Source organism: Triturus cristatus, chromosome 12 (assembly GCF_964204655.1).
Source record: "Triturus cristatus chromosome 12, aTriCri1.1, whole genome shotgun sequence".
Taxonomy (NCBI): Eukaryota; Metazoa; Chordata; class Amphibia; order Caudata; family Salamandridae; genus Triturus; species Triturus cristatus.
The window spans coordinates 7,600,890-7,620,666 of record NC_140595.1 but is presented as its reverse complement, the minus strand read 5'-3'; the positions used below and the strand labels follow the sequence as shown (position 1 = coordinate 7,620,666).

At 47.7% G+C, this 19,777-nt stretch overlaps 1 protein-coding gene across 4 annotated transcripts in view; it reads left to right on the top strand.

Moving 5' to 3' along the window:
• ARHGAP45 (Rho GTPase activating protein 45) overlaps window positions 1-19,777 on the top strand; it is a 296,938-nt gene that overhangs the window by 219,947 nt on the left and 57,214 nt on the right. For all 4 annotated transcript variants that reach the window (XM_085638862.1, XM_085638864.1, XM_085638863.1 and 1 more), the window contains 3 exons: window positions 15,738-15,818; window positions 17,833-18,012; window positions 18,480-18,617. In XM_085638862.1, coding sequence (XP_085494988.1) covers window positions 15,738-15,818; window positions 17,833-18,012; window positions 18,480-18,617 — 399 coding nt within the window. The remainder of the gene's footprint in view (window positions 1-15,737; window positions 15,819-17,832; window positions 18,013-18,479; window positions 18,618-19,777) is intronic.

The window sequence follows — 19,777 nt, the reverse complement described above, 5'->3', positions numbered from 1 at the left end:
TTCCTTGAGTTATGTAACAGCTCTCCTGTTTACATAAGGGCGTGTTTCCCTTGAGTTATGTAACAGCTCTCCTGTTTACATAAGGGCGTGTTTCCCTTGAGTTATGTAACAGCTCTCCTGTTTACATAAGGGCGTGTTTCCCTTGAGTTATGTAACAGCTCTCCTGTTTACATAACCTCTCAACCGCTAAGCATCCTGGGAGATGTAGTCCGTTTTCGCTGGTTACCGTTTTCCTCCCCTCGTATGACAGGAATTCTTGACAGTACATCCTCCCTCTCAGCGGTTCCCCACGGGTCCAGCGCTGGCAGGAAAACGCCGATGGAACAAGGAGACCAAGCGCGGAGCATGAACCCCTTCAGCCGGTTCCCATGAATGCTCCTCCGGGCCATAGCCTTTCCACGCAACCAGGTACCACAGCTTCCCCCTGCGCCATTTGGACGCCCGTATGCCCGACACTTCATACTCCACCTCCGACTCCACGCATACCGGCCTAGGTGTCCCAGACGGCTTGGAGGGTGCTGGTTTGAGCAATGATACATGAAAGACAGGGTGTATCCGCAATGACTGGGGCAAGCACACCTTCACGTTCACGGGACCCATACACTTGGTAATTCGATAGGGGCCCATGTACTTGGGATGGAACACACTGTTCTTTCGAAACCTCATGTTTCTTGTGGATATCCAGACGTAGTCTCCAGTGCGGTACAGTGGCCCGGGCCTTCTCTTCCTATCTGCCGCAGCCTTGTATCTTCTCTTGGCCTCTATTAGGACAGCCCTTGAGCGCATCAACGTGTCTTTTATGTGTGCCACCCTGTCCGCTGTGGCGGGAATCCTGTCCTCTCTGAACGGATGTAGAAATGGCAAGAACCTGGGATGTTGGCCAAAGTTGCTATAGAACGGAGATGACTGTGTGGAGCTGTGAGTGGCGTTGTTATAGGCTATCTCTGCAACCCATAGCAAGTCGACCCATTCTTCCCTGCCCTGGTCCACAAAACATCGCAGATACTGTTTGAGCGTTTGGTTCAGGCGCTCGGTTTGGCCGTCCGTTTGAGGGTGGTAGCTGGTGGACAGGGCGGTCTTAACATGCAGCGCAGTGCACCAAGTCTTCCAGAATTGCGCAGTAAACTGCGACCCCCGGTCCGACACGATCACCCCAGGTAATCCATGCAGTCGTACCACATTCTTTAGGAGTAGTGACGCCAATTCCCCGGCCGTAGGGACTCTCTTGCAGGGGATGAAGTGCCCCATTTTCGTCAAGTAATCCACCACCACCAGTATTGCCGTCATCCCCTGGTCTACCGGTAGGCCCACCACGAAGTCCAGTGATATGCTATCCCATGGTCTATCCGGGGTCGGAAGTGGATGTAAGAGCCCATGGGTTCGGCCATGGTCGGCCTTCATGGTAGCACACGTAGGACACTCCTGTCCCCACCTCCTGACATCCACTCTCATGGTTGGCCACCAGAAATGCCGTCCCATGCTAGCCACCGTTTTTTCAAAGCCCAAATGACCTGCGCATGGAGAGTCATGGCACCAGATGAATGCTTGTTTCCTTAGCCTAGGCGTGGGTATCAATAGGCACCTGCCCTTCAGGGGTATCCCGTCCTTCAGCTGCCATTCTCTGTGACTGAGGAGCCACCTCCGCCATGCGAATGACCTGATCCCTCTCTTTATTCCCCTCAGGAAAGTATCCGGTTGGATAACCCCCAATACCATCCTCGGGGAAATGATGGAACGCTCGGTCGCAGGCAATGGTTCCTTAACTGCAGATTGACGGGACAGGGCGTCCGCCTTCCGGTTTTCCGTCCCCGGGCGATATGTGATGCGGAAGTTGAACCCCGCAAAGAAGATCATCCACCGCAGCTGCCTGGGAGAAAGGTGTCTAGTGGCCGTCATGAACTGTAGGTTCCGATGGTCCGTGTACACCGATACCACATGTCTTGCCCCCATCAACCAATGCCTCCATTCGGTGAAGGCGTCCTTGATTGCGAGAAGCTCCTTCTCCGCAATATGGTAGTTGCGTTCGGCGTCGTTGAGTTTGCGGGACATGTACGCAACGGGATGAAGCACCCCTGTGTCGTGGTTGCGTTGGGACAAGATAGCCCCCAGCGCCACATCCGACGCGTCCGCTTCCACCACGTAGGGGAGATCCGGATCGGGGTGAGCCAACACCGGCGCCTTACCAAAGGCGCTTTTCAGGGCCTCAAAGGCTTTGTTCGCTTCAGGGGACCAGACAAACTCCTTGGACTTCCTCAGTAGCTGTGTGATTGGGGCCACCACTCCTGAAAATCCATCTATAAACCGCCTGTAAAAGTTGGCGAAGCCAATGAAACTTTGGACGTCCTTCACGCTTTGGGGCACCGGCCATTCTTTCACCGCCTTGATCTTTCGTTCTGCCATCTCCTGTCCCTCTGGACTCAGCATCACTCCGAGGAATTCCACGGATGTGACGTGGAAGTCACACTTGCTGAGTTTACAAAACAGCATGTTTTCCCTCAGCTTTTGGAGCACAGCTTTGACGTGGTGTACGTGCTCCTCCACACTGGACGAATAGATGAGGATGTCGTCGATATATACGACCACGTAGATATCCAACTCCTCTCTGAATACCTCATTCAAAAAGTACTGAAAGGCTGCCGGGGCGTTGCACAGACCGAACGGCATGACGAGGTACTCAAAAAGGCCGAACCTGGTCTTAAAGGCGGTCTTCCACTCGTCTCCGTCCCTCATGCGCACCAGATGGTATGCCCCTTTCAAATCCAACTTGGTGTAGATACGAGCTTTCTTGACCTGTTCCAGAAGTACACTGATGAGAGGCAAGGGGTACCGATTTTTTATGGTTATCGCATTCAATGCCCTAAAGTCCACACAGGCTCTCAGCTCCCCATTAGCCTTCGGGATGAAGAAGAGTGGCGAGGCGGCCGGAGACTTGGACGGGCGGATGAATCCTAGCTTGAGGAGTTTATCCAGGTACCCCCGGAGATGCACGTTTTCAGGCTCCGTCAGGGCATACAGCCTGCCGCTGGGAACGCTGGCCCCTGGCACCAGGTCGATCTGGCAGTCAAACTGTCTATGTGGTGGTAGCACTTCCGCCTTCACCTCATCAAATACATCCTCAAAACTGTGATAAGCCTGGGGGAGAGCCACATCTTTTTCTGCCGCTGTAGCCACCGTCTGACTCCCGCTCTCATCTGCGTCAAGGGATTCCGTTCTTATTCCACAATGCAGGATGCAATACGGTGACGTCATTTCGATGCGATGTGTTGGCCAATCCACAAAGGGGTTGTGTTTCTGTAGCCACGGCAATCCCAATATGACGCCATATTGGGGCGCTCGGATGATGTTAAAATCGATTTGTTCCAAATGGTTCCTCCCATATCTCATCGGAAGGACCCCCGTGTGCTGTCCGATGGGCCCCGTCACCAATCGCCTTCCGTCTACCGCATAGACGTCTTCGGGTACTGCTTTGGGAAGAAGCACTAGCCCTAGCCTGCATGCCTCGTTGTGGTCCATAAACATGCCAGTGGCCCCTGAATCCACCATGGCCACAACGGGTATCCACTGGTCATGCACTCCCACGTGCACCGTGATACACAGGTGTCGTTGTCCCTTAGTGACCGAGTTGGAAAGTGAAGGGATGGATGAGTGACTCCGAGATGCCCCTTCTCTGGTCTTGGAGTCCTCTAGTTTTCCGCCGGTATGTCCACCACGGCTGTTACCGACCGGTTGGCCCGATAACGTAACGTCTTCGGTTTGGCAGGGCATTCACGTACGTAGTGGCCTTTTTTGCCACAATATAGGCACAATCCTTGTTTACGGCGTGACTCTTTCTCCGTGGCTGTGAGGCTCGCTCGTATTGCGCTGATGTCCATGGGTTCTCCCTTGGATGCGGTGGAAGTTTCAGGACTTCCCACCGTCACATAGGATGGAAGGGATTTTCCTTTTCTCCCATGATCCCCCTTTCTTTCACTTAGCCTATGTTCCAGCCGTAATACCAGGTTGATAAGGCCCTCACATGTCTTGGGTTGAGGGTCAATATGAGCCACGGCGTCCTTGAGCTCATCGCACAGCCCTTGATGGAAGAGCGCCGTCTGTTTAGCAACAGGCCACTTGGTTTCCGCAACCAGCCTTCGGAACGCGTTGAGATACTGCACCAGGTCGTTGGATCCCTGTCTCAACTCAAGCATTTCACGGTCCGCCGTGTACGAGTCAGCCCTTCTGTCGAATACCTTCAGGAATTCCTCGCGAAAAGCACCCCAATCACATAAGAGGGGGTCGTCCCTGCTCACCAGAGGTACGGCCCATTGTGCCGCGTTTCCAGCCAAATAGGATATAAGGAAAGCCACACGAGCCTGACTCGTGGGGAACGCCTTTGGTTTGCACGATAAATGTAGCGCCACTTGTGTGAGGAATACCTGCACTGTGTTAGGATCCCCACTGTACCTCTCTGGTGTTGCCAAGGGGATGGCTACCGGCATTTCCACTACTACCGCAGGGGTCTGGTTCGTGAGGGAGGTGCTGGGCGTGAGCGGGTCCAATTGGATAGCATCCAGTCTGGCTTTTACATCGGCTGTTTCTTGCCTAGAGGCAGCCACTTCAACTTGCATGGCCGCTAAAGCAGCCAGCACATCATCAAGTGTTGCCATGTCTGTTATCGACCGGGAGACAGTTAGTGTTATTAAGGTCGGATATTTTGTAACGCCCTGAACGTCTCAGGATCGTTTAACAGACACGACAATGAGGACGCAACCACTTGTGAAGGGTTAGTTCTTTTAATGAAGGCAAATAAAATACAAAGAACAAACAAAAGTTATAGTCACTGGAATCCTCCAGGCTAAGTACGTTACCAGCCCACAGCACGGATGGTCCTAACCGTCCTCTGCATATACGCCGATCCCGGCGTATGCCAACAGAGGGCAGAAATGAAATGGCCGACAATGCCAATCGGTAGGCTGTGAGGGGCACGAAGAGTGTTGGGGAGAATCGAGGAGTCAGGGAAACACCCAGCCGGGGTCTCTACCTGAAGGGAGCAGCCGCTCAACCTCTTCCTCAGACTGCACCGGGACGCGGAGTCACCTCCTGGTGATGCGTCACCGATACCCCAATCACAAGCAAGAAGACTGAACCGAGAGCAGCCGCTCGATCGATCCTGTGGACTTCCGAGTCTGTAACGCGGCAAACACCTCCTGGTGTGCGTTACAGCTGGCAGTCCCTGTGTCTCTGGTCGGGCTGGGAGTTACGACTCCAACCAGCAAAAGCGCCACTGCGCTTGGACTCAGCCGAGTCAAAAAGCGAAGCTCAATGGTTGACCGGTAGAGCTTCCGGGTCCTTCACAGGTGACGATGGGGCAAGACACGGCCCAGGGAGTAACGACTCGACCTACCTCCGTTCTTGCCTTACTGGAGCACCACTCCGGAACACTGCTCTTCACGAAGCAGGTACGTCGGTGTAAACACAATATCCGACAGCCTTGTACCTCCCGGTTCCTCCCTTTATAGGGCGTGTTTTCCTTGAGTTATGTAACAGCTCTCCTGTTTACATAAGGGCGTGTTTCCCTTGAGTTATGTAACAGCTCTCCTGTTTACATAAGGGCGTGTTTCCCTTGAGTTATGTAACAGCTCTCCTGTTTACATAAGGGCGTGTTTCCCTTGAGTTATGTAACAGTTCTCCTGTTTACATAACCTCTCAACCGCTAAGCATCCTGGGAGATGTAGTCCGTTTTCGCTGGTTACCGTTTTCCTCCCCTCGTATGACAGGAATTCTTGACACAAAGAGTGTAAACTGTTTATTGTAACTTGGTGTTGCTAAAACAGGTGCTTGGCATAAGGCTTTCTTTAGGCTTTCAAAAGCTTGTGTATGTTCCTGAGTCCAAGGGAGAACAGTCGATGTGGCTGCCTCCTGTGTTGTCAAATGAATGAGTGGTTTTGCTAGAAATGCATACTGAGGGATCCACTGCCTACAATATGAAGTGAGGCCTATGAAAGCCCGCACCTCCTTTTGTGTCTTGGGTATTGGCATATTAGCAATTAGCTGGATGCGATCTGGTGTAAGCTGCCTTCCCTCCTTGGACAGCGAGTGTCCAAGATAAACAACTCGCTGGACACAGAATTGCAGCTTAGAAGGGGACACCTTGTGCCCCTTTTCGGCTAGAAATTGTAAAACTGTCAGTGATGCTTTCTCACATTCAGGTTCGCTTCTAGCGGTGATCAGCAGATCATCGACATATTGAAGCAGGGCAGTGTTGACTGGCATGTGGATACTGTCGAGTTCTCTTTTCAGTGCTTGGCTATAGATGCTGGGGCTTTCTGTAAATCCTTGGGGTGCGCGTGTGAATTTAAAGCTACGTCCATTTAAACTAAATCCGAACAAGTATTGGCTTTCCGGATCTATTGGGACGCTGAAAAAGGCATTCTTGAGATCAATTACAGTAAAGAATGTTGCTTCGGAATCAATAGCTGTCAGTAATGACGAGATATCTGGGACCACAGGGAATTGTGGCACAATGCATTTGTTTAATTCGCGCAGATCAATAACCAATCGATATACTGGCGGGGCCTTTGGATCTGTTCGTTTAAGAATCGGAATTATCGGTGAATTACATACATTGGAGTCTGTTTCCACAACCACTCCTTGGGAAATGAGCTCGTCAATGATTTGCAGTAAAGCCACTACAGCATCTGGTGGTAACTTGTATTGTCGCATTCGTGGTAGTACCACTCCTGCCTTTAGTGTAACTCGATATGGTGTAATATTCATGCAACCGACATCAGTAGGGCCTTGTGCCCATAAATGTGTAGGTAATGTCTGCAGTCGGGGATCCATGTCTCTAGACACATAGTGACCTTTGAAATCACGTAAAAACAATCTTACTCCTTCCGGAGAACAACATATTATAGCTCCTAGAGCTTTCAGTGTTTTTATACCTAACAAGTTTTCTGGACATGATTTAGTAAGCAATAAATCTGTAGTTCGGGTCAAAGGTCCTATCGTAAGTGGAAGAGGCTGTGATACTTCATTAACAATAGGTTTTCCTGAAAAACCAAGGGAAATATTCTGTGAGCCTGAGAGGGGTGCCCCTGGAACTTCACTACGTTTTATGGTTGTTCGACTTGCCCCTGTATCAAGTAAAAATTTTCTATCTTGGCCTAATAATTCACTATGTACATAAGGTCCTTCTTGGTCTACTGGGAACTCAATAAGGGGTAAGTCAACTCCCCTCTCTAGGCTGGTTCATGCGTATCGTTGATAATCAGGATAGTCGTACTGTGCGGTCTGGTACAGCTGTCGTGTCGTGGTTTGTGTGGCAGCAACAGGCAGCGCTGGTGCAGCTGGCACAAACTGTATAGACTGTTGTGGAGCTGGCATGGACTGTGCATGCTGCGGGGCTCCTTGTTCATTCTGATCCTGTCTAGGTGGCCGTGGTCTTTCCTGTGTTTTACCTGTGGCGATATTACGCTTCAGGACTGGGCAATCGTGTATGTAATGTCCTGGCTGTTTACAATAGTTGCATGTCCCTTTTACAGGTCCTGCTGAATCACCAGAATGTGTCGTACCCTTTTTATGACCTTCAGCTGGAACTGTCTGGGAGACTAGCATTTTCATTTTTGTGTCTTTCATGCGTCTTTGTTCATGTTCTTGTTCCTCTCTAATTCTATTGTGATGATACTGTAACATTTGTAACATTTGTGATGGGGTGTTACCTTGCCAGGTACTCTAACTGGTCTTTCTACTGGGGCCACTCTTGCTAGGTCCTCTGAAAGGACGGGATAAATACCAGCAACGTCAGTATTTCTTTCTCTGTCAGCCTGCGCTCATTTTACCTTGGCTTTTCCAGACTCCAGTCTACTTCTCTCTGCTTCATGAAACACTTACTCTGACCTCCTATGTGACTCCTTGCGCCAAAACTCAATGGCATCCTTCCAAGCTGGTCTACATTTTCTCTTTCATAAGAGTGTTTCGTTGTCTATCTACTTGTTCTGCTTTTACTCGGATACCTTCCTCAACTAACACGTTTTCTCGGGCTTTGTCTGAATCCTCCCTACTTTTCTCTTCTTTTCTGAGCGCTTACTCTGTGCGTCTATGCTATTCTTTACGCCATAATTCAATGGCATCTTTCTGTTACTGTCTGGCTATCTTTTTCCATAATTCTTCTTCTACTCTCATGATGCAATCTGCATCCCATGTCCCAACTGCGGGCCACCTCTGACTTTCTGGTAAATCCTTGGTGTAGTCCACCCATAAATCAAGAAATAATACGGCATCCAGGCCATGCTTATGATACATAAAGTACCCTGGAGTGTCCCTAGGTTGAATGGGAACAGCTTCTTCGAGTACCCCTCTTCTAGTTTTGATCTGTCTTAATTTTGAAAAGAGCGGCATTTTTAGACCTTATTACTTGAACACACTTAATACAATAAACACAATAATGAACAGTCATTCACACCACAATATGTAGAACGTATTTAAAACATTTAACATTTAACATTTAACGAACAACAATGGCCATTAGGGAACTAATCACTTAGCATAATACTCGACACTAACTAGGTGATTCTGAATTTTATACTAGACATACTAGATATACTGCTAAACAGTACAGATACACTGCTGAAACAGTGCAGACCGGATTTGTGTACCCAAACCCGTCTTGACCGGCACAACCTATGTGCACGTCAGAACGCCTCCCCGGCAATGGTACTCACCGGGTAGCTCGGAACGGAAGGCCTCGGAACTGAACTGGACTGGACTGGACCGGACTCGACGCGGAACTTCGGAATCTGGTGGGCCTCTGTATACCTCGGACACAGCTCTCTCGCAGGTGGGCTCTGGGTAGGACAATCTGCGTTCCTCACCGCCTCGTATGGATGCCTGGTCGCAGTCTGTCCCCTTCGTTGGCCTGAGGGAGTTGGCGGGAAGACCCGCGACGTGCGCGCTTGAAGTCCGTCACGGCTATGGAAGGGGGCAAAACTGGACCTTCATCTCCGGCGTGTGGGGAAAGAGATTAAACTATTCGGGCGCCATTCATGTGGTAAATAATTTAATTACCGGGACTTAATTTGATACAGAAACATAATAAAAATAGCTCAGTAAATAAGAGGCAAAATCCGTGGTATTAGAGGTTCGGAATGGGCTTTATTCCAATGGACGATTCGAATCGGTGACTCCAAGTTCCATCACCACGGAGGTTCAGGAAGTGAAGTACATACTTTATTGATAAGTAATCACTTTTATACAATAGGCATTACAGTGAAGCAAATGCAAGAGGCGTAACAATTGATAGTGTAGATAAAACATACATACGTAGCAAAAGTGGGCGTAACTGGGTGTAACTAAAGAACGTCATCAGGTGTGATGTCATAATAGGGTGGTTCCATGAAAGAATTTCGCAATGTCAGCAGAAATACTTGGCAGAAATGCGCGCGCAGCAGCATGACGTGTAATTGACGTGCAACTAGGGGGTGAAGGGGACTTGACATTTAGCTCTACATGTGGCGACAGAAGTCTGGAGGGTCAAGTCAACCTAATCCCAAATCATATCTAACATCCTATGTTTAAAGAACTATGTTATCCAAAAGAGAGGTCTCTTAGAGTAGAATCTTATTCTATACTGACTATACTGACTGTTAGTGCGTGTACAAGCGTCTAAGTGTCTACACTAGATGCGAGGGCAGAAGTCTTCCATAATAATAGGGCTATGAATTACTTGCATAAAGACAGAGAAACCGGGCCTTTGCTCGGTAGCTGGAAGAATGTTTACTTAAACTACTAGACAGGAATGCATTGGGCAGGGAGCGGAGCAGATAATTTCGAAGGTGAAATACAGTTTTTGGCAGGCAACAGGCTGATGTCAGGCATCGTGAGCCGCGCAGGGAATGAGACAAAGTTCATGGTCACAGATGCAGGCTCAGACTGGAGCTTTCAGAGACAGAAGGCAAGAAAAGCTTGATAACAGAATCAGGGCCTACTTGCCTGGTCTGTAAAATGGCATAAGTGAACCATATAAAGCCGGTGGCCTTTCATACTTAGGAATGGAATATCCGGCCTATTCATGGCGGATCTGAAAGAGGACATGTTGACGGTGGACGCACATGTGTTTGCGTCTTCGTGACTGGAACTGGAGGGAACATACATGTACTTGTGATTCATACATGAAACCGTTGGGGTCCAAGATAGGGGACATAACTGATCGGAAAATCCATATTTCCACAGAGTGTATTTTGTAGTGGAATTATGTGGCATGGTGTGCAGTGGAATTATGTGGATAGTAATTATGTGGTATTGGGTGTAATGGAATTAAGTGGAGTGGTACTGTGTTTCAGAATGTAAATAAGTGGAATGGTATTTTGTGTTGGGGAGTGTTGTGTAGTGGAGTTTAATTATGTGGTGTGCTGTTGCCAACTCCATTTGAGCTGACAGGAATGCAGGGACATCTGCGGGATGCGTCTTAGGGGAGCTAAAGTGCACGTGATTAAAGGCCACTGTTTGAGTGTAAACACAACAGGCACTTGGAAAGGGCAGGCACCACACAGACGAAATCCTATGCAATTTGAGACTGTGTAAATATATTTTGTTTGGCATTGGCAGTTTACTTCAGAATCGAGGAGTACAATGGTGCAGTGATGCAGAAGGCGGTTTCTGTATATTCCCAGTTGAGAGCTTCTGCCTCCGGCAGCTTAATCACCGAACTAGCTTAATAACTCTTCTGGGAGAGGAGTTGGCCTAACGGCTAGGGAGGTCGTCCTTGAATCTGGGGAACTGGGTTCGAGTCTCGGCAACGACGCTGAACATCCTGTGATTCTGGGCAAATCACTTAATCTCCCTGTGCCTAACAAAAAAATGAATGTGTCCTCATATAATGCAACTAGTGCTATGTAAAGCGCTCTGATACCCAATTCGGGTCAAGTTGGCGCTATATAAAACAGTAAAAAAAAAAAAATTATGCAATTACGCCTTTGCTGCTGCACGAGACAGGTATAAAAACTTGCGCCTCTCCACCGCAGTTACGTTATTTTTAACGATAAAAGTCAACCGTAAATTTGACACAGCTCCTCCCCCACCTGCAACCCCGTGCAGTGCTATCAGAGTAGCATCTCTCGAGCTATGGAAATGGTTAATTCCATTTCCAGAACTGAACATGGGCTCTTTGTAACATCTCACTGCAAACAAACACACAGACGATAAGTCACTGTTTGATAAATCCGCTAGAAGTGCGGAATAAAAAGTGAAATACGATTCACTCGTTTCTATAGAGGTACAATTGGATTTGAGGTGGTGTGGACCACATTAAACAAGCAATAGCGATTCCACATAACGAAGGTGCAACAGCAAAACCATGTGACTAGTATGCGGGTGCCTCACAACGGAACCTGTCAGGGCAAGTACAACTACTCCTGGCAAGCCCACTCTTGCCAGTCTGCTTGCACAGGTGCGCATTCATCTTCCACGCCTTTCTGAAAGACACACTGCAGTCTGGAACGGCGCAGATGCAGCAATTTCTGAACTCGTCCACACTGGTCTCTCCAATACTTGTAACGAAGCAATCCTGTAGCACCCTGCGTTTGATATCTGGAGACCAGCTTTCGGCAGATGCCATGTTTTTAAAAACGCAACTTCCACACACACACAAAAGCGTTGACCACCCCACCTTTTTAATGTTTTGCCTGTACAGCGCGAAAGCTTTTGTATACCAGTAGAACGCAACGCAACAGGACGAGAAAGTAACGCGTATAATTATTGGCTTTGTGTTGTGCAGTGAGAAATAAAAGCGCGTGGCCTCCCAAAGCAATCACATTGCATGAAAGCGGGTGCCGTGCTGAAAAATGAAGCGCGTCACCCGTGTACATCAAAGAGAAGCACATGGAGAAATGTGGGTGGGAGGGGATAGCAGTAACAGAGGACAAGTGTAAACAAGCAAGTTAATTGGTCATGAACCTTTCATCAAGCTGGTACAAGAAGTAAACAAAACACAACACTAGCAGAGGCAGCCAACAAAAAAACAAGCATTTGCAAAGCAATGGGTCTTGCATTAGTGAATGATTGAGCTATTGGCGTTGTAAATGACACTGTTTTTTAATTATGTTTGTTTGCAGTGGAGTCATAATTTGACCTATATATGCAATTACACCACTCCATGAGACAAACGGAAAGGCACAAATGGGTGACTTACCTGAATATTGTATGCACGCCAAAATTGAGAGCAATACGTGTAAAAATAAAATTAAAAAAGGAGTAATCACCCCCCGGAGTATGGATCTATGCTTGGAACACGAACGCGATGTAGGGAACCCCGAGGCAGCTTGTTTAAACTTCAGATGTCACGTAAATACCAAAGTCATTGATATGGGAAGAGGACTTGCAGTTAAAAGTCCTGTTCGGATCGGCCATAAATAGTGGCCATATTTCTAAAATATATACGCTCATGATTTGTGTTTAAAAATACAAATGTGAACATTAAGGGGGTCAGCAGATTCCTTCAGATTATGGATTTGTTGTCAAAGTAGTGCTACATTATGTATAACCTACATGTAAAAATAAGAACATAAAAATTGTATGTAGTGGGGAGTAGGGCAAAATAAAAGTGGCTCAACCTCAAAACAATAACATAAAATGTGCTTGTTGTTCTCTAAAACAATGTATTAATGATGCACCTGAAGCACCTACCGATGCAATTCAAAGGTTAGAGACCATCTCCAAATATTGTGACAGGGTCTCACCACTTGCATGACGTCACTTACGGAATTCCTGTGCAGCAGCGAAATGATGTGCCTAAGACTTGTGCGGTCTACAGATTGGCTACAGCAGGCTCAAGCTTGCAGGACAGCTTGTGACGAGCTCAGAGTATACCCATAGAGGGATGAGGTGTAACAAAGAGCAATATACTTTGGGCCTGGAGAACAGGGTTCGTATATCAGCGTCGGCTCTTTTAAAAACTGCAGATGGTAACAAATGTAAATGCTTCCAAGATTGGGTGAACAAACGTTGTGAAGCATTAGAAAACAAAGAAATGTAAATGTATAGGTATTTATATAGCGCCGATGACCACTACGGGTATCTCAGCGCTGTACTCACACCGCTGAAGGAACCCTTCCTGGCTTTCCGTGTGAAGTGTCCACTCCTGGGCACCCCCATGGTGAGGCCAGGCATCCCAGCGCTGTTGGGGCCGTTGTGGAGATTAAGCAAGCTATTGCCCAGAGTTGCAGCGTGGGACCCAAGATTAGAATAGGCACTTAGGCGAGAATATCCGGTCCGAGGAATTTATAGCCCGAGACCCTGCCGCGGCAGGAATCGAACCCTGGTCCCGGACCAGTGCTCTGCATCGAGGTCTGCCACTCTAACCATTGAGCCACACTTCTCCACTTCTCCAAATGCCACTTGAAAGCCAAAGCAGGAGGGGGGCGGGGGAGAGCAGTGCACGGAACAGGCGCCTTCATACAGCTCTGATGAAAGTAACCAAAAAGAAAAAGCAAATGCCGCAAGAAAAAGTCAAAGCGGGAGGGAGAGTTGCACTGAACAGATGCTCTGGGACCGCGTCTGATTAGCAGCGCCAGCTTCTGTTTATGAAATAGAGAAATGCAAATGCCGTGTGTGTTAGCTCAAAAAGGGAAATGACAACCAAAATGAGTGCCCACAAGGCACAGTAAATAACATGAAAGCATAACAGCACATGTATGAGGGGCAGCCTTCTTGGGAGGTTACAAAACACAAAAAAGGACGGACTAGTGACCATATTAACCTTTGAATTAACCAATTAAAAGGAACCATTTACAAATGACAGTAAAAGGAGCCAATTAAAAAGAAGCGTGTTGCTTAATGCACATATCCTGAATACAGCATGTCTCGAAGAGACAGGGCAAGCGCTGCCTAGGCGAGACGTAAAAAGAGTGCTCTCAAAGTATCCTAAATAAGGGTAAGAGGACATGTAACTGGGGCAGTCCTCATGGGACAATACAAAAGTCCAAAAGGAGGGACTACTAAGCGTATTCACCAAACAAAAGCCAGCATTTACAAAGGACAGTAAGAGGAACCAATGAAAAAGATGGGCAGTGCTTGAAGTCCATATTGTAGATACAGCATGTCCCAAAGAGACTGCGCATGCGCTGCCTAGGCGAGACCCTAAAAAAACCAGGCTTTTTTCCAACTAAGGATAATTCCTATGCCTGCTTAACAGAGCTAGTGCCTTGACACCTCCAGGTATTTGTTTGTGCTTTAGAAATTTATAGAACATAACAAGACACTGGAATTTTTTATATCCACCCCCCTGTCCTGTGCCTTTCCACAACTCTGCCTTAGAGTTTGTCTGGCAGATTCTGGGCACTCAAGGCTAGTTTTGCCTTGAAATGCATCACCCTGCAGAGGGAATCTATAGGAATTGCTGAAAGTTTCCTGAAATCACGTGAGTAGAGACAATTTAACACAAGTAGGCGACCAGGCTCATTTATATAGTTTAAAACTGCTTTTATGAGGGAGGGTTCCTGACCAACCAAGTTAATTACAGTTTTATTTTCTAAACAAATGTTTCACTTGAAAGTGGTGGGGTGGAATATGTAGATAAAATACATTATTTTAATACATTTTAAATTAAGCAATGGGAAATAAAAGCTAAACATTTTGAAAAGGAATGTAGGCTTTCTATGAACACTGTGTGCACAACATCAAAGGTGCAACATTTTTCAACATTTTCAAGAAACACAAGACAAAATAGACATATAGTTCCTTTGAATATTAAAATCCATTATTTTGGACTATGTGGAGGTAACTCTGTGTACCCCTTTTCCTGCAGACACAATATCACCCTTCCCTGGCCTCTGCAAGCAGAATCACCATCAACTTTATAAGATGAATGCATAAAACAGACTATTCCCATATAAAGGGGAGACATTTGCCATTTCCCTACCATCGGTTTAAGAAGTGCGTGCCGATACTGGTAGCCCCTAGGGTTACTTGTTTTTGGAAGTACTAAGGGTGATATGAATACTGCGTAGTAAGGAGGCAGTCCTGTTTAGTGCAGCCATTACAAATTACCATGATCTAGAAGTAATCAGTTATTAACCTGTAGCTCCAGTTCTCCAACATTGGAACCTTTTATATATTCACATGCTTGAACCATTCCCCGTCAGGCTGGGAATCCCTGATACAGTAAAATAATGTTAATAATTATGAACTTTCCATAGTAGGGAATGAAAAGGAAAACGCTATTTACCTGTAACAATAGTTGTGTTGCTTGACGATATAGTAAATTCACATGCTGTGCATTGTTACGTGATCTATGTTGAAAACATGGCTGCCCTCGTCTCTGGTTCTGTGCTGGCTGAGCGCTGAGATATACCTCTGGGTGTGATTTGTTGCGCTTTATCAAGTTCTATTAACATAACATCTAATGTGTGGCTTGGAAAAGTGTCAATGTTCATAGAGTATCTATAGGACTTTTGAAATTGCTTAAAATAATTATGTGGATTCTTTTGTTTGGCTAATACGTTTAGTTGCAGGATCTGGATCTTTTTCTACAGATGTTGCAGAGACTATGCACAGGTTTCGGTAAACAACAACAAGCATTAGAATACTGCTGTTTCAAGCTGGAGAAGATAGATGAAACACTTGTGCGTGGCTGGTTTATTGCATGAATTTCGTGCCACTGCTGACTCTAGCAATAGATTTCCTTAGCACTCCAGCATCTTGTGGTGAACACACCCTCATGAACCTTCTCAGCCTCCTGTGATCTGAGCATCTGTTTCTTGCAGCCGCTGGCCATGAGGCGCCTGGAGCATGAGAAGCGCAGGAAGGAGATTAAAGAGCAGTGGAACAGAGCGCAGAGGAAGCTGGTATGTACTGTGTGCAAACTCACATGTACCATGGCAGGGCTGAGCGGGGGGGACAGAGCGACCAAGGACAGGGGCTAGTGCAGAACTGGTAGAGCCATGAGAACAAAAGCTAGCCCAGACGCGAGGGACCCAAAACAAGAACCAATGCAGAACTGGGAGGGCCGAGGGACCAGAGAAGCTCAAAACCTGAAAACACACACTGGTGCAGAATACGGCAGGGCTGAGAGAAGGCGCAACTGAGAACACAAACAAACCAGTGGAAATCTGAAAGGGCTGAGGGGCCAGAACATCTGAAAACGCAATGATGCAGAATGTGGCTTGGCTAAGGGAAGGAGTAAGGGAGAACACAAACTAGTACTGAAGGGAAAATGCAGAGAGGCAGAAGCAGCTGAGAACACAGACTAGAGAATAAACATGCAAGGATAAGAGGATAAGAACACAAACTGGGGCAGAACACTGAAGGGCTGAAGGAGCAGGGAGCACACTCCAGGGCAGACCAGAGGAGGGCTGGGGAGACAGTAGGGCTTAGAACACAGACAAGGGCAGCAATTGGCAGGTGTAAAGGCCCTTAGGCCAAAAGCACACCCCAGAACATGGCAGGGCCAAGGGGCCAGGCGTTGAAGGACATAAACCAAGGTCGAACAAATGTTCTACTTATTGCTTACTTGGCTCCCTTTGCTTCCCTCATCAACCCCTTTGAATTGGTTGCCATGCAACACCAACTCTCAGATGAGCTGAATGAGAGGATAATGTAACCTTCTTTATTTATTTACAGTATTTGTCTTGTGTGGATGGGGCCTGAGGGCAACGGGCAGCTTCACATTCAATTAAGACAAGAAAGTATCTATTGGTGGAAGAGAGGGAGATCGAGTTAAATTAACAGGGACATCTTTGAATAGAGGCATATTTCAGTCTTCCGGGAAGGATGGTAAATTAGCATTCAGTTGTGGATACTCAAGTAGGCAGTGCTTGGCAAGAGAAGGAGTGGCTTGTTCTCTTATTTTCAGAAATTCTAGGAGTAGGCGAGATATAGGACAATGAGGCCAAGATGGAGGGCTCTTGAATAATGAAAGCCGTTTTGAAGTAAATCTGGGTTCCCACGGCACCCACTGGAGGTCTCTCAGGCGTCATGTGAAATGTCTCTACCACGAGGAGAAATGGGTGGGGGTTGATTGACATTTGCCAAATTCCTCCAAGACAGCTTCTTAGACGGCTTCTAGAGAAGAAATATTTGTCGGGAAATCCACAGCGGATAAGGCTTGTGATAGGGAGGTTATCTGGGCCAATAAGCCATATCCTCTTTTATTCTAAGACACAAATAAAAAAAAATTATGTTTTCAACTGCTTAAATTCCTGAAAAGGCTTTGTCATGTGCAATTCCCAACTAGATGAAGTGTCTTATGCTGGGAACGCAAAGTCTGTACTCCTGTGAGCAAAGAGCACACAACACTGGAGGGCTGTAGAGACGCCAGCATGGATATGATTTTCTGGGGCTTTGCATTGGCTTTCCATCGTTGCCGTGCTCACAGAGCAGAGATTTTGGGAAGGTCCGTATTCACCTACAGATAAATTCAAAAGATCTAACCCTCTGAAGGTGGGCCCTGCTGCTGCTGCCCTTGTTTACAATGGTTCCTTTAATAAGGGTTCCCTTCAGGGTTCATCCTCTTGCATGGAATGATCACCAATCACAAGTCATGCGCATGGACAATCTGTTTCCACGAACTCACCCTAGCTTCTCTCAAGAGGATTCAGGAGCACATCACTGAGCAGGTTAGGTCTCTCGGAGTGAGGTGCACGAACACCAGAATTCACTCATTTGGCAAGGCTGATGGCCACGGTTGCGAGGTCACAAACCAGTACAGAATACCACTGCTAGACACAGTCTTAGGAACATGTCTGCACAGAGCGGCGGTGGAAGCAGTGTGTTCCAACTGTAGGACATGAGCTTGTTTGCGACGCAGGAGTGAGTATAAAGGCTCATGGAATTAATAAGTCGGCACTTTTCATCCTGCAGCAAGAAGCAGAGTCAAACCTGCGCAAGGCAAAGCAGGCGTACATGTTGCGCAGCGAAGAGCACGAGAAAGCTAAGTTTTCCACCAAGAAGGCAGAAGATGAACTTCAAAGCACCAACAGCACAAATGCTTCCAAGAGCCTGGACAAGAAGCGTCGGCTGGAGGACGACGCCAAGGGCAAGGTGAGAGGGAACGTTTATACAGTGCGCACTGCTAACTAAGCATTCACTAGGTATGGTGAGTGCAACCACCCCAGGCTTCAGTGTAACTCATGTGCCTCTTTGTCTCCCCACATACCATCCACTGTAGGGTGAGCTGCTACACCCAGGCACCTGCCTCCCCACCACTAATATCCAATTGCAAGGGTACATGGTCTCACTGACATCCCTCCTTCGCACACCAGGAGATGCTCATGGCGCCCAAACTCACTCATATCCTTCCCTACCTCCTTTACCGCCAGACACCAAAACAGAGGGGATATGGCCTCACCCCTCCCTTGTCCACCAGAAGACGCTCACTCCCATGCTGCACAAACTCACTGTTGTCCCTCCTGCCGTCCCTTATCACCAGCCACACTGGCTTCTTTCTCTTGCACACCCAAAACCTTTCGCACAATCAGTCACTCACTGGACTGTACTTTCTTCTTCAGGCAGAGGAAGCTATGGCCACCTACCGTACCTGCATAGCTGATGCCAAGACGCAGAAGCAGGAGCTGGAGGATGTGAAAGTTAATGTCCTGCGGCAAATCCAAGAAGTCATCAAGCAGAGCGACCAGACCCTCAAGTCGGTAGGAAAAGTCAGGGGGGGAAGAGATGCTGGAACAGGGAAGAAGGAATAGGGTGTAGTCTGGAGGTAGTTCACACCATAGATGCTCGCCGCACTATAATGATATTTAACAACATACCCTTCACACTGACACAAAAGTTCACCCAATCTGGCAGGTACAGAAATCCCAAGATGCAAGTACTCTGTGTCTTCCATCCCTACAAGGTCCAGGCCCTCTGTATCTTCCATCCTTAAAAGGTGCAAACCTTTTATGTCAGAGACATATTCTGCCCTTTATGTCTTTCAACGTTACAAGGTGCAGTTCTTCTGTATCTTCCATTCCTACGAGATGTAGGTCTTCTGTGTGTTCCATCCCTACAAGGTGCAGGTCTTGTGTGTGTTCCATCCCTACTAGGTGAGGGTCGTCTGTGTGTTCCATCCCTACTAGGTGAGGATCGTCTGTGTCTTCCATCCCTACAAGGTGCAGGTCTTCTGCGTCTTCCTTCCCTACAAGGTGCAGGTCTTCTGCGTCTTCCATCCCTACAAGGCGCAGGTCTTCTGCTTCTTCCATCCCTACGAGATGCAGGTCTTCTGCGTCTTCCATCCCTACAAGGTGCAGGTCTTCTGCGTCTTCCATCCCTACAGGGTGAAGGTCTTCTGCGTCTTCCATCCCTACAGGGTGCAGGTCTTCTGCGTCTTCCATCCCTACAAGGTGCAGGTCTTCTGCGTCTTCCATCCCTACAAGGTGCAGGTCTTCTGCGTCTTCCATCCCCACAGGTGCAGGTCTTCTGCGTCTTCCATCCCTACAAGGTGCAGGTCTTCTGTGTCTTCCATCCCTACAAGGTGCAGTTCTCCTGCGTATTACATCCCTACAAGGTGCAGGTCTTCTGCGTCTTCCATCCCTACAGGTGCAGGTCTTCTGCGTCTTCCTTCCCTACAAGGTGCAGGTCTTCTGCGTCTTCCATCCCTACAAGGTGCAGGTCTTCTGCGTCTTCTATCCCTACAAGGTGCAGGTCTTCTGCGTCTTCCATCCCTACAAGGTGCAGGTCTTCTGTGTTCCATCCCTACAAGGTGCAGGTCTACTGCGTCTTCCATCCCTACAAGGTGCAGGTCTTCTGTGACTTTCATACCTCCAAGATGCAGGTCATCTCTGGCTTCCATCCCTAGAAGGTGCAGGTCTTC